This window comes from Episyrphus balteatus, chromosome 3, assembly GCF_945859705.1.
Source record: "Episyrphus balteatus chromosome 3, idEpiBalt1.1, whole genome shotgun sequence".
NCBI classification, from domain to species: domain Eukaryota; kingdom Metazoa; phylum Arthropoda; class Insecta; order Diptera; family Syrphidae; genus Episyrphus; species Episyrphus balteatus.
Window position 1 is genome coordinate 25,507,382 of NC_079136.1, and position 16,030 is coordinate 25,523,411.

Sequence of the window (16,030 nt, forward strand, 5' to 3'; positions counted from 1 at the left end):
ACAAAGTTTACTAATTTTATTGCTTCTTGAAAAACAAAACAATTTATTATCTCCCTGGATGATCTAACAAATTAAATTCAACTTCTTCCCTTTTTATTTGTATATATTTTCAGAGAGTTTCGGCTTGTTTTGCGCCAGGATCCGCTTTCTGTATTTACGACAGATGTCGAAATCGAGAATACCCTTGGAACAATGGATTATGACATTTCAAGGATATACACTGGCTCGTTAGAAGGTAAGTTTTTTAGTCCCAATTTAAGTTTAGTTTGTGTATTTAATCCCTTTTTTGTGTGTTGCCTTGGAACAAACTCCTACACGAGTACCTATAGAATAAAAAAAAAAGTCCCATATGGATGCACTGCACAGCACACTCTCAACTATAGAGATGCGGTTACGTTCCTAATGATGGGATTTCGCTTCAAAGATGTCATGGCTCGCAGCCCATTTGTGTAGCTTTTCATCCGAAAAGGGAATCTTCTATTGTGTGTATGGGAGAGGGTTGTTTCAATGTATATGAGAGTTTTTTTTTTTCATGTTACGTGATGTAACTTTGCTTCAAGTTGAAGCAATTCAATGACAACTGAATAGAAAATACCTTCACAAGATATTCCGTGTATCTTCTACATAAACATAGAAGATATAAGGTATAGAATTTTGTCCCAGCTTCATGTGGTTGCAAAGATACTAGGAAGGTTTAAAAAAAAAGTGTATCTCTTTCTCGTTATTGCAGAGGTTGCATCTTTAACCGCTCGTTTTTCTATACACACAACCAACGTTCATGTAGGTATAGTTTTGGGGTGGGGGAGAAATTGTATTCCCTTAATTGGCACCAAGGAACAATGGATGGCTTTAGCTTGGAGATTCTTTCAAGGTTTTTGGTTACTTTGAGTTCGGATTTCAGCAAGAGTTCTCATCTGTGTGAGGGAACAAGATACCTACACATGGATATTGGTATAATAGGGTTGAGGACTTTGTGGCATTGGGAAAGTCTGGTTTAAGAGATGTGATTGTAATGCTTTCATGCTCTAGCATATCCATTGCATACTAAAAACTGGATATGTGGGTCACTTGATCTGATCCAATGAATGATACCAATTTTTTTTTTGTTGTTGTTATTTTTTTTGTCAAGATATTAAGTTCTTAGCAATCCAGGGAATGATAATGGTCAAAGAATGTGTCGACAGAAGTATTGGAATGTAAAGAATTGAACTATCTTTTCAAAAGATTATGATGGGAAAAGGGAAACCAGATTGATTTCATATGGTTTCTTTTCGGGATATAGAATGATTGGAAAGTTACATAGAAGATACACAAGAAGAATACAAAATATGGAAGCAACAACTACTATCGATTATGTAAGGGATTTTTCTTCTTCAAACAATTTTCTTCCGTAGTCTTTAACCAATTTAACAAGTATGGTTGTAAGCTTACATGGGTTTGTGGTCATTTGAAAGCTTAGGTAACTTAATTGTGTTACTCTTAATTGCGACAACCCACAAAATTGTTAGAAAAAAATGTAAGTCAGTGAGTTATTAGAACAGAACTTTGATTAATTGGGAATACATAGAAGACAAAATACATCAGTGGATTTTAAAAGTAATGATTTCACAAGATAACAGTTTATTAAGACTTCTGTTGACGGAAATGGGCCAAATTAACCCTTATGATCGGACCTGGCTTTAAAGTGAAGAAAACTTCTTCTTTTAGTGCATTTTATGGAAAAAATTGGAATTTTTTTCTGTAATTGTTAAATTGTATATTTTTACTTTTATTTCTTTGTTTTGTATTTGATTCACAAAGTTACCATAAGTGCAGGCTTATATAGACCACATAAAATAGAACAAAAACAATAAGATTTCTCTATGGTTTTCATCCAAGGAGGAAACCTTATTAAAACAATCGGGTTTTCCTTATTGTTTTAAAATCTGCACTTGTAGGGTTTTGAGAGGAAAAACAAAAAAAAAAAAGACGACCAGGCCGGGGATCGAACTGGGGTCTTTAAATCATGGGTTGCACACCTTACCACCGAACCAACCTGCCATAAAAATATTGATCGCGATTTTTGTTTTAGTGCCAAGTTGAAAACAAAAATGAATTTTTCACTCAAATTTTAAGAAGATTTTCTCTATAAAAATAATAAGAAATCTCTTTAAAAAAAACCTTATTAATCGTTGATTTTAATAAGATTTCCTCATAAAATGTATGGACAGTAAAACAACATGGCAATCTGTTAGTTTTTAGGGTGTCATATTTTTCTCTGTGCAAATTAGCCAAAACATTAAATCTTGTCAGACTCCATTTCATTTGTTGGGTGGCTTTGAGTGTCAACACGTTGACTGATACGATACCACTCGCGTAGTCTGAGTTTTGACATTCATGATGGCAAGTTGGCAGAGTGAATATATTATTTTTCGTGACGTCAGAAAAACAAGCTAGAAAAATTTCGTTTTTGCTTGACGCAAAACAAAAGTGTAAATCTTTACAATTAAAAATGTACAAACAAAATCTGACCTGAATTCGCTTATTTTATTTTCATAAATTCCAAAAAAAAAATGCATCTTACTTTGCTCTTTTGAATATGAATTTTAAAGAAAATTTAAGCAAGATTCATAGGTATTCCGAATCATATTCAATAGTTTATTAAATTTAAAGTGTGCATAATTTTGATAGGCTCGAAGACGAATTAGTTCCTTTATTTCTTCTCCCCAGTAAAATAAAATTTTATATTAACTTTCAACTTTTTTTAATACAAAACAAAAAGTTACGTATACGCCACAGTGAATTATTCGTGAATTGTTCGATTTGTCACTTGAATGACCTGCATTTATTTTTGTTTCTGTTGTTTAAAAATTAAAATTATTGAAAAGAAGATACAGGACAGGGTTTCCTATACATTTCTGAGCCTCTGCTTATCCTTTTTTATATTAGAGGGTTTTTTTTAATGAATTTTGAATAAAATGGTAACTGTCATATACCAATTTCGTTAGTGTATACCAATTTTGTATGGATAAAGTGAAAAACTGCGCAATTTTAGAACTTTTTTAAAGTTTTGACCTATAATCTTAAAATTACATATTAAAAATTTGGAATAATTTGACCGCACACACATCACTTTAGGTCCAAAATTTCTTATAATAAAATACTTCGAAAATTGTAAACTTTTCCGACTGTGTAAATATAGCAAAATTCTATGAAACTTTGGCCAAAAGCGTACAACCATGAAACTGGTTTCAAATCAAAGCTGAAAGCTATTGCAAACAATGCGACTTGGTTATGAGATTTTTTTTTAGACTTTTGAAGTAAGTTATAGATATGACAAATTTAGCCATGTGACAATTTTTTAAAAATAGAATTTCCCATTTCAAAAGGGACAACCTTTCTTTTTATTTTCAGTATAAAATTATCGTTTAATTGTGCTTAGCACAGCCCCAAATGATGGGTACCTTATGCCTTTATTTTTATTTTGTAACTTTTTAATTCGGCTAGTATTATTAAGGCACCTCTAAAATTCAAACAGATTACTTTGTCTTCTTAATATTCCCAATTTTTTTAATTTAACTCTTCAAAACTTTTAAAATTGATAACATTTAAAATTATATGAGCGGCTCATTCCTATGGTTATATCCTGAGGACACAACAATTTAAAAAATTATATTTAAAAAAATATTTAAAAAAAAAGCCCTTAACACAGAAAAACCATAAACGATACACATCCTTGAGAAAAACTGCTTATTAACTGCATGTTCATGTTCAAATTCCCCAGTCAATATCTCTGTATAGTATTATATAAACCCTCATAACTTTTAATAACAAATTTATTCTTACACGCCCACGACGACACCACACGAATTGAAAAAGAAGGCTCACATATAAGAAATATTTATTCCTTTTTTGAAATTAAAATGATATTTATGAAATTTTATTTGTCTTGGGAAATGGTGTAACCACGTCCACGCCTTAATGTGGCCAAAAAGACTCACTTCAATAATAAATAATTAAATTTTATATTTTTTCTTGTGTAATAAAATGAACTGTTTCGCCTTTGCTTCAATATGGTATTATTGAAATTGAGTTAAAAATAAAAAAATCGTTAAAGAAAATTGTAAAAAATAAGGATCCTTACAGCCACAGCAAACTCATTAGTAGCTGTTCGAAGTTCTATGCACGTTTTTTGCTAGCGAACAGATTACGTTCTTTTCTTCTTAGGTTTTCTTCTTTATTTTTTTAGAAAAAAAAAAAAAAAAAAACGTTAGCTTAACAAGGCTTAAAACGACGACATCTGCTGCTTACATTAACATAAATTCTTACGAATTTAAATGCCGAACATGAAGTCTGGATGTTCTAGTGCCTCTATTTCTAAGGAGAACAAGAAAAAAAAAACACCTCCGACTTTTCAATAATTCCATTTGACCTTTTTTTTCAAGTCTAGAAGTTCATTTGGTCTTGTACATATATTTCTATACACGGGAAAACCAAAGAGTGTGAGAGGTCACTATTTTAGCTCTTCAACAGGCTCTAACACTCTCTGGAATTCACATATACACCAACTCTCAGACCATTGCCCTCGAATTACCATCCTTTTCGTTTATCCTCATCAAAATACAATTTGAGCAAAATTAAAGTTTTATCACGTCCTGGACATTCGCTTTACATTCAAACTGTATTCATATTCACATAAAGAAGTCCAAAAAGCAAGATAAAGCCAGTGTGGAATGGGTAGGGTGTATATATGGGCTTGGAATGTGAAAGCGAAAGCAAGTTATATAGAGAGAGTGTGTGAATGTGTTTGTTTTTTTTGTAAGCCCCCAGCCAGCAGGACACTCAATCACTCGTCCTTTCCCGTTCAAATGAAATTATAGCCTGCAAAAGGACAACATACACAATGATCAAGTGGATAGTCATTTGCTTGTAAGCAAAACAATATCAAGTGTGAAGATTTGTATCCTTAAGGATATGAGCAGCTACATTTATAAGCATAAGTACGGCTCTAACACACTTATTGGGTACTTAGCTTTTCTTTGTTTCTTTTTTTTCTTCATGTCTCATTTCTTTGTTGTTCTTTATTACTTGGAAGCGAAAAAAGATCAAGAAACAGAGAGAAAATGTCGTCCTTATAGTCAAAGTCCTTTTGAATTTCATGTACCTCTTATAAAAAAAAAATTGCGACATAAATGCCTCAAGGTCAAGAGACGATATCCTGTATGTTTATTTGGCTTTACACCACCGTACACTTAAATTCCAATGGATGTTTAGTGTTTCGTCCTTGGAAGGATACATTCACTTTATTCGCATATATACAGAGGACGACACCAACAAAAAAAAGTCGTTATAACGAAGAGAAAGGAAGAACTTAATGCTAATGGTTCATCTTTAGCTTCCTTCTTCCTTAAATAAGATAATTCTGTTGCCATTCGGTTCCGTTTTTCTGGTAATGGAAAAGGTATTTAAGGACATTTTTATCTCTTGGCACAATCTTGAGGGTATGTTTTTTTTTTGGTTTTTATTTTTGTTGTTGTCTTTTATTCTGTTAGAGAGAGGATGACAGTTTCTTGGTATTTTTTTTTTCTTTCTACTTTTTGTCGAAGGAAGACAGAGGTGTGACTTTGAGTGATTGAAATAAGCGCGCAAAGGTCGTGTTTGTTATACGAGTGTGTATATGGCTTGAGTTTGTGTTGGAATTGTTGATAAATTGAGTTTCCTTTTTTTTTTTTGGTGTGTGTGTGTGTAGAAAGGAGAACATCGAAATTAATGGCCAAATAAGTAAAAGTCTTGTTATTTAATGAAGTAAAACTTTCTCTTCTTCAAAGTCAATAAGATTCATGTTGAATTTTCATTAAAAAAAATATATATTGAAAGCATTCAATAAGTTTGAGTTGAACTTATTTATACATCATTGGAGGCAGATTCTACTTTTAAAAATCGATTTATTTCAGACTTTATTTGAAGATGTTATAAGAAATCATTTTGAATGCAGACAAAAATAAAAAAGATTTGGGATTTTTATTGCTTTTTTCTTGGATGGCACAAGGCGGGAGTCTCTCTCTCTCTGATTGATGAGAAAATAATGCCTATATTTTTCTTTTCTGTCAGATTTTAAGATTTTCATCATTAATTCAGTTTTTTTGGGGTCAATGTATTAAGGAAATTGTTTTTTTTTTTCTGATATTGATAGGTATACCTTTAAGTAGTTACAGAAGCAACAGGTTGTACTTGCATCAATAAGGGCTGGATTCAAGAACTTGATATTAGGGTGTCATGTGAAATAATCTATAATTGTCAGGAAAAAAAAGGGCTTGAAAAATTTCGGCACACAGTGTTGGTCCACCTCGCTCGAAATTGCTGACCAAAATTCTGAATCTCAATCACTGAGCCACCCAGCCGCTCACTACGTGTCCGTGTCCGTATCTTAAAATATTTATAACCTTCAAACATATTCATACACCATAAGTGTGTAATCATAGATGCAGTAAAAATTTTTACCTTTTTTATCTTAAAAACATAAGAAATTCAAAAGAAGTAGGTCATTCAAGTAACAAATCATGGCGTATACGTAACTTTTGTTTTCTATTAAAAAAAAATAATAAAGTTAAAATTGTATACTATTTTAATGCTGACCAAATTATGTGTCTAGCTTTTTCAAGAATTTTTTTTTTTTTTCTTATAAAAAAAAGTTCAACAAAAAATTATTCAGTCAAAACTCAGAAACACGAATAAAGCAATTTGAACCAAATAGCTTTTCAAAATGCTAACTTTTGCTATTGCAAGAGACATATACTCTGAAGCAAGATCTTGTGTGTGAGATATTTCTTATAGACCAGTTCTAATCCGGTTTCAGAGGGCAAAAGTTGAAAAAATTGTTAGCAACATAAGGGTTGGGGAAAATTTAGGATATGTAAATGGTATATGAAAGGGAAAAACTAAATTGCCCACAGACAAATTGGGGGAATGGGAGTGGGTGGGCGAAAAAATGGGGTAGGTGTCAAAAAATGTGGTTTTTACGATTTCTGTCAAAAGTCGATCTCATATTTAAAAATGTTAAATACAAAAGTTGTAGATAAAAAAAATATTTACAAGTTTTACTCAAACCATTTTTTTATATAACCTCAAAAATATTTAGAAAAATGAGAAAAAAACTTTATTTTTTACTAAAATTGTTGAATTTCAACAAAACCCGGTCAAAAATTACTTTGTTATTTTTTTCATCTTTTTTATTGTTTTTTTATTAAAATATGAATTTATGGATTTTTGACGAATTTATTTTGGAAAAATAGCCTTTTTTTAAATGCAGTTATTTAGATTAAAGCCTTTTATTTAATACTATGTAAAAAAATCACACTTTTGTTTCAAAAAATGTACTGCCCATAATCTCGTAAATGCCCTTACTACAAAATTTTAGTTTTGATTTTATTATCATTTATTTTTTTAGCGTTGGTCTTCAAATAAGTCAGAAAATTCAAAATGTACTTTTGATTTTTGTATGCAAATTATGATATTAGATTTAGTGTTTCCCTCTAAAACTCAGAAGTAAGAAAAATGTAGTTAGGGCTTTTACGAGATTATGGGCAGAGTAATATTTTCGAGAAATATTTTTCCCTAGAAATCAAATTATACCTTTCTGGTGGCCTTTGACCTTTTTTTGTATTGAAAATTAAAAGGTCGTTTTTTTTAAACCATGACATTTTACCAAGCAATCCTTTTATTGTGTTTAATCGAGAAAATGTTTTGTGTTTGTTTGTGTTTCTTAAGTATGTTTTTGTGAATTATAAGTTTAAAATGATCTTAGTAACTCCAGACTCCAGCGTACACATATTAATGATAATTCAAACGGAATAATGCGTCATAGGATAATCCGATCTTCCGCAAGCAGAGGAAAACATAAGCTTTTCCGGGTTTAACCTGGTCTGGTTGATAGCTTATCCTGAGATTTATTGAGTCTTTACCATCTAAATATCTCCATGGATCGAAATAAAGGTCACTGGGCGGGTTTTCTGATGACCAAGATTCAGATCTTCCATAGCAGATTTCAAAGATTTTGAATGCTTTGAAGTTGTATCTGTGTATCGTCTATACCTTAAAGTCTCTCTTCTTCTACGGTATTGAAACCCATTTGACGAAATTCAGTTTGAGAGTGTCTTGGCTTTTTTTAGGTTGGTTATACTTTTTCGAGTTTTCAATCATTAGGCACACTTTCTTCCGACTTAAGAGAGTCGGGTCTCCAGAAAGACTAAGAATAACAAATTCATATAAACTTAACAATTCTAGTGAACAAAAGCTTGTTGACAAAGCTATGACATTTTATTTTCTTGAAACACCGATTTTTCTGGTACCTTGAATATCAGCTACTTCCAGTGGTCAATTCACAATCAAAAATTTGTAGTTTTACCTTTTTTTTAACATATTTGTAACTTTTTTTATATATTTAAAAATTGGTGGAACAGAATTTGTGAATTATTTTACAATTTTTGACAAAAAGTACTTGTAAATTATTATTTGTAAGATGTTGAAATAGGCAGCATTTGAACACCCACAATATTAGAAGAATTCTAGGAAGCACTATGATCAATTTAGTTAGGAGCTTGGCCGATCCAAAAACTACCAAGACCCCTTGCGAATATTGAAATCATGAAGTTGAGTGCTTGAATTGACAAAATATTGCTCTACCATTCGAAAAGCCTTGAGTTCGTTTTCGAAATATTGTAGCAATGGCTGAATTTTAACAATCGAACCTAGTTTTTCCCCTCTTTTCAGTCTTGACGTTAAAATTGCCATGAATAATACTAACATTATGCTTATTAATATCTTCTCAAGAAATCTATAGAATGCTTCCTTTGTTGGTTTATTATTTATCATTGTGTAGAAAAGGGTCTCGACCTAAAACCAAGGTGTTATTGTACATTTACCTGCATTTTGTTCCATTTAATTTGTCCCTTCATTTCACCTATATAATGTTATAATCATTCATTTCCACTCCAACTCCCTCCAACAAGTAAACAAACCTCATCAGAAAAATAAAACACTTTCCATTGTTATTCGCCATTTTTCTGTTGACATGGAAAAAAATCACCTAATTCTGAAATCCATTGAATTGCTAATGATACCAACTATATACCTACAACAGGACTCGTCCCGCATGTCCCATTTCATCTCACAGCCATATTGACGACATATTCATGTTTGCCATCGCACAAATGTGTCAACATCAGGCTGATTTGCATTATTTACCACCAATAAGGTACATATCTTATTACAAACACACATACAAAGTTATATAGACCCATCAATATCACCATAAGGACACCACCAGTAACAGTAACAGTTCCCTAAAGAAGAAGGAAAGCAATGTTTAGTTTTCTTTAATCAAAGTTTGTTGTAAGAAAGTTGAGGGTTTTGGGGTTTTTTTTTCGGTATTGCCTGTGATTGTTGTCTGTCCCTAAAGTTTCCTTAGAATCCAAAATCCAAACAAGTCGGCTGTCACACTCCTTTTTATATGCCATATTCAGCCTAGGGAAGAGCATATTCTATTCATATCTACATCGTCGTCGGTCTTATAAAGCTCCACATAACTCAAGGGGAATCATTCTTATCCTTTACCAGATCCAAAGTCTGTATATAAGTCTACATTTTAGGTAGAAAGCTGCTACCTTATATCCTGCAACAGTTATGAGAGGCTTTTTAGGATCGAAATGGTTCTCATATATATTCTAATGCCGTTAAGCGTGTATGGGTGGAAGTAATAGGTGGATGAATATGAGAATACTCATCTCGACTTTTTGCGGGGCTTGGAGACACATTTTGTGCCTTAAAGGAAAACCAAGTGCAAAATCGAAATGTAATCGACATTTGTTGCTGGCTGTTGCTAGAGAGAGTCATGATGTGATTCTATAGCTAGTGGATTGTGGCAGTAAAAGCAGAAGTAGCAGCAGAATCAGTAGCAATAGCAGTAACAGGCAGAGAAGCTAAGCCAACATCAAGATGAATCGATTTGGATTCAGGATGCTGTCCTAGAGACGTCGACATCGACATCGACTTCGACATTCGACGTAGACGATGACGATGACGATGACGACGATGACACATAAAACTGTGACTTGTGTGTAGTGTGTCACACTGAGACTACAACACGTTGATGTTTGTTGATGATTAGGATGTGATGGTAATGCCTAGATGTAAAGATAAATTGGCAGATTATGCGATTTGCCGAGGGTAATTGAATATCGACGAGTATAAAATCGATTTTTGATGCTCATCCACAATATTCAGAGAGAGAGAGAGAAAGAATTTAAACGAGAAATGGAAAAGGAAATTAAATAATCTTCCTCAATAGAAAGTATAGGTAGGTTTCTCTTCTTCATTTTTTTTTCTACTATAGATTTGCATCTCTACCTGAAAGCAGAAATGGAAAATATCTGAATTTAGGATATAGGAAAACTATTTTGAGAATGATTGAAAATGCATTTAAAATACTTGATTGATTTTATATGATTGCATTGCAATTTAATTTCAATAAGAGATTAATTCTCTGGTGACTGATTGATAGAAAGGGAGAGAAAGAAGAGTGGGAGAAATTAATAAAATCAAAGTTGAAATTGTTTATATTAAATTAAACAGTGGTTTTGTTTCATCAGGATTTGTCGGAGTGTGAAATTTTTTTAAATTTAGAAAAACTATTGAGAAACTATTTTAGCCGATACCAGCAATTTTTGTTAAGAAGAAAATTCTTATTAAAATGAAGTGAGGTTCATTTTGATTCTAACAGAGTTTCAATGAATTTTATTTAATTTTATTAGAACTTTTATAATTTTAAGAAATAAGGATGAAGCTAGGAAGGGCGTCATCTTAATATTAAATGCCACTTTTCTACGTGCAATATACTATAGTTCCGATTTTAATGAGTTGATCCGGTTGTCTCATTTATTAAATACCTAACTTGAAATTTTTTTTGATGTGAGCCTGAATGAAAGCATTTGAATTATTACAAAGTCTTCATCCAAATCGAATACTTTCCCGACACAAGGCTCAAGGAGGTCAAGAACATATGGCAAGAACATTATTGCCATATGGAAAAATATGAGATTAAGGGCCGGTTTGTTCAAACTCGATTATCTTTTAATCAAGGATTTTCCTTGGAGCAATTCTTGATTAAAACATAATCGAGTGTGAACAAACTGGGGCTAAGTCAATTTTTACTTCATTTTAAGTACATTTTTTTTAGGTTAATTGCAATGAAAAATGAATAAACCACTGAAACTGTTTTTTTTTTTGCACCCGATTATGTTGGTCTTTGGAGTTTTCCCAACAATGTTCGGTAATTGATGTTAAGTGTTTTCAGCTTTTGAATCCATTGAAAAACCCTTAACATAGATGTTAATCTGAACAATTTAAATGATAAATCAGATGCCTATAAACTTTTAAGATAATAAACTTCGTATACCTAATAAAAGTTGCGCATACGCCACAGTGACCCTCGATGTTCATCCGTAAATAAATAATATAAACACAAATAATATTTACCTATTTAATGAAACTATTTAAACATTAACTGTCAGTTAAAACTATGCAGTTTTTAATTAAAAATGTTACTTATTGGTGCTAGGATGTGTTAAGAACAGGGTTGTAAAAAATCATTTTTTGCAATGCATTTGTTTTCCATTACATATAAAAAAAAATTATTTATTGCAAACAAAAAATTTTGCATTAAAAGAAAAAGTTATTGCAACTGAAAAATATTTGCATTGAAATTAAAAATTTAATGCAAATAAAATTATTTTGCATTAAAAAATTTTTTATTGCAAATACATTGCAAGATTTTTTTTTTGTTTGCAATAAATATTTTTTTTTAATGCAAATATTTTTCACTTGCAATAAGATTTTTTTTTTTTTAATGCTAATTTTTTTCATTTGCAATAAATACCTATTTTTTTTTAATGCAACTTTCTTTTTTATTTGCAAAAATATTTTTTTTTTTAAATTTCAAATACATTTTTTTTTTTTAATTGATATTTTTAGAAACCTGGTTAAGAACAAATTTCTTTCGGAAGCAAAACTATAACAATTTTCCGTTTAACTAGCACTGAAAAAAAAAAAATACTGGAAACTTTACATTGACAACAGTGTATTTTGAGACTCTTGTTCTATTGACATAAAAGAGTTGCTGAGGCCGTACTGCAGCTAGTGATTTTATCGTTTCTATTGAGTGATTCTATTCCACTAAAAAGTCTCATTTGCTAGAAGAGCCTAAGTACAATAGTAACCAACTTTCAATGGGCGAAAAAAGAGAAGCCAAAAACTCAATTCTTAAAATTTATTTAATAGATAGCCTTTTTCTTGAATCTTGAATGTGAAATATACTAGCCCAAAAAATTTAAGGGAACAAAAAAAATCGTGATTTTTTTAGTGATTTTCGATAGGCTGTATCTCAGTGAAAAATGATCCCATCATGACAAAAAAAAAGTAGTTGAAAGCTCTATTCTTCTAGTTTTAGGATTAAATATTAAAATATTTTCTTTCTAACGGTAAAATAGCTAAATCGTTGGAACTGTTGAAAAGCAAACATTTTCCAATTTTTGTTTGTTTTTACTCTTCTCTGATAAAATGATTATTATTTTAAGAAAGGCTATTAATTAGGCTTAAAGATTCATTTTGTTTCAAACTTCTACTATTATTTTTTTACTGCAATACGGATCACTGTACAGAATATTCAAGGACACATTCAAAAACTTCATTTAATTTTCTACAAAGAAGTTAAATTTGCTTTGTTAAACAAATTGTTTTCTTATTTTTTAGAATAATTTAGAAAAGCTATCAAAATAGGCATTTTTACGGTTTTTTAGAAAATTTACCGCTATTTAATTTCTATGGGTGATAAGATTAAACTGAGGCTTAATTATTGAAGCATAATATACCTGAAATTAATATGCAAAGTTTCAGACTTATTCATCAAGCAGTTTTTCTGTTGTGAGGGTTTGAATTATTGAGATGAAATAAAACACCATTTTTCTGCAGGTCTAAATGACTTACTTCTTTGAACTTTTTTATGAGTAAAATCAAATTCTTTTGAGTTTATTTGAACATTTTATTGATAAATATCGTTTAAGTTTTAGATAAACAAAGAAAAAACAAAAAAAATTTCAAAATTAGGAAAAATATCTAAAAATGGTATAAAAAGCTTTTTTTCAAAATTTAACTTTTTTTGAAAACTTTTAATTTTTCCTAGGTTTATCTTAAATTTATCTTGATGGGATCATTTTTCACTGAGATACAGCCTATCGAAAATCCCTAAAAAAATCACGATATTTTCTGTTCCCTTAATTTTTTGGGCTAGTGTAGTTTAAAGCTAAGATAAATTTGAACAATAAACTTTAAAAAATAAATTCCCTCAACAAATAATATTTTGTATGACTTCTTTACCTTGTACAATTCAAATATACAATTATAAAACGTTAAAAAAATTATAAAAATTTGACTTTTTTAGCATAATTTGAAAAGTGTGAAGTAGTATCTAGCAAATTTCAAAAACCTTATAATTCAATAGAAAATGTTTATATCTACATTTAAGAAAGAAAGTCAAGTCCCAAACGATTAACAATATTTGTCTATCTTACCTCAACTGAAAGTAAATTTTTTTTTTTATTTATAAACATTTTAGTGAACTGTGTTCCTAAATACCTACCCAGAGTACCTCTGTCAAAATAAATCAAGTTACAAAAAAATCACCAAAAAAGCTGTTTTTTCCTGCATTAACTTAAAAAAAAGATGAAATAATCTCTACTTCACACAGATACCTTTTAAAAAGATATCTAACAAAAGATAATCTAATCTGTTCGGCGTGGTGTAAAAATCCAACAAAAATTTACCTTCCTTCCATCTTTCGATACACTAAACAAAAAGTCCTTCCGTATCCTTTTCATTTGAATCATCCTCTTTTTAAAGATGATATCTTGTGAACGCTGACAACGGTTTGGTTGCTACTTTGTTCTCTAACATTGTTGCGAACTCTCGTGTGCACTTCCAGTAAATTCACTTGGGAAATAAATCACAAAGAAAAAAAAAAACAACGAAAAGAAAAACGTTCCAGTCGACTCGACACACAACCCAATTGAACACACATCAAAATCTATACCCACCTTAATATCTTCTCTTCTTCTCCTTTTTATAAAAGTCTCATGCGAAAGCTTTGAAAATTCGCAAAATAATTGAGTTTTTTGTTCAATTTGACTTCCCTTGTGGATTATATTTTCATGTGAGAGGATTTTTCTTCTTGTTGTTATTATTTGTTTCGATTTTATGCATGTGGAATGATGTGATATTGTTTTATCAAAAAAAAAAAAAATACCTTAACTTGAAATGAACATCCTTTAGAGGTGAATTTATTATATTTGTTAAATCGAGTTGACAAGAACGAGTCAATTGTGACTTCTTTTTTTTTTTGTAGTTTCTTTTTCTTTGTTTGTCTTTATTGTGAGTTAAATGAGATGGAAAAATCTAAGTTGTATACGGGTTTTAAGAAGGTGTTAAGAAGGATCTGTGTTTTGTTAATTTCTTTTTGTGTTGGTTAACAGTACCTATGGAGGTTTGAATTGACAAGGTTTTTGTGAACAATAAAAAAAGGCATTTTTTTACTTATCACTTATCAGTAATCACTTTTCATTGTTTACTTATCACTTACTAATTATCACTTTTCACTTATCAAATATTGCTTATTATTTATAGTTTTTGTACTTATAAATTATCAGTTATCACTTATTACTTATCAATTATCAACTATCACTAATCACTTACAAACTATAATTTATCAATTATTTTTTTCCAAACAAGATGAAAATTAAAGTCATTTTTTTACTTATCACTTACTAATTATCACTTTTCACTTATCAAATATTGCTTATTATTTATAGTTTTTTTACTTAGGTATAAATTATCACTTATAACTTATCAATTATTATCAACCATCACTAATCACTTACAAGCTATAATTTATCACTTAATATTTTTCCAAAACTGATCAGCTATCATTTCGCAGTTATCACTTATGATTTATCATTTTTCACTTATCAGTTATCAGAGGTCACTTGGAATTGATTTGGTAAAATAGCAAAAAATAGTAAGTTTCTTTTGAGACTCGTATTGTGATAAGATCGGAAAATCTAAAAGCCCTTTTTGGCTTGAAGAAGGCCAAAGTCATAATAGTATGACACCTCTTTGAATTTAGGTCTCAAAGTTGAGCATGTCCGTACGACACAATCAGAGGTATTTTTCTTCCTGGGATACTTAATTGATTTTGAAGCATTTTTCGAAGCCTTAAAAAAAAATGTCAGACACTTTGGTTTTGAAGAACTGACACTTTAAAACGTAAATTGACACATGACTATCAATAAAGGAAACTGAAAGTGAAAGTGAAAACTTTTAGCTTTGACGACGACGATGATTTTATTTATCCTGAAAGGATTCAATTTTTTTGTTTTTCTTGCTTCCGCACTGCAGATTGATTGTTATTAACGCTTCATTGATCTATCGATTTTGCTTGGTTGTCAAAGATAAAAAGTCAATTTTTTTTTTAAAGAAGGATATAAGGTATATTGAAAAGTTTAGAAGTGGGAAGCTATTTTAAATTCAGTAGATCCTCCTACCTTTGATTACCATATCGATTTGAAGATGATTCCTTCCACATGGTCAGGCATTAAAATAGGAGGGTTCTTCGGTTTGGCTGTTGACGATGATGATGATGATAACTTGAATCTTGATTGTTGAATAGAATTTAGTCAGGGATTACAACAGATGTGTCAAGGATGGGAAAATGACACACACTATGAATAAAGTAAACAGGTAAAGGACCTTCATAAGAGTTCTAGATTTTCCAATAATTCTAAATTCTATATATTCTCTGTATAATAATAAACTATTCTTGTAAGGGAATACCTAACGTTTACAGGATTACGAAACAACGCTAAAGGCATTGAATTGTTTGTGTGTGAATGTGAATTATTTTAGCCAATCTTATAAGGATATAACGAACTTCACACAAATTGTTGCA

General features: G+C 30.6%; 1 protein-coding gene across 2 annotated transcripts in view; it reads left to right on the forward strand.

The window, feature by feature from the left end:
- LOC129915851 (uncharacterized) overlaps positions 1 to 16,030 on the forward strand; it is a 337,223-nt gene that overhangs the window by 194,248 nt on the left and 126,945 nt on the right. For both annotated transcript variants that reach the window (XM_055995543.1, XM_055995542.1), the window contains one exon: positions 114 to 235. In XM_055995543.1, coding sequence (XP_055851518.1) covers positions 114 to 235 — 122 coding nt within the window. The remainder of the gene's footprint in view (positions 1 to 113; positions 236 to 16,030) is intronic.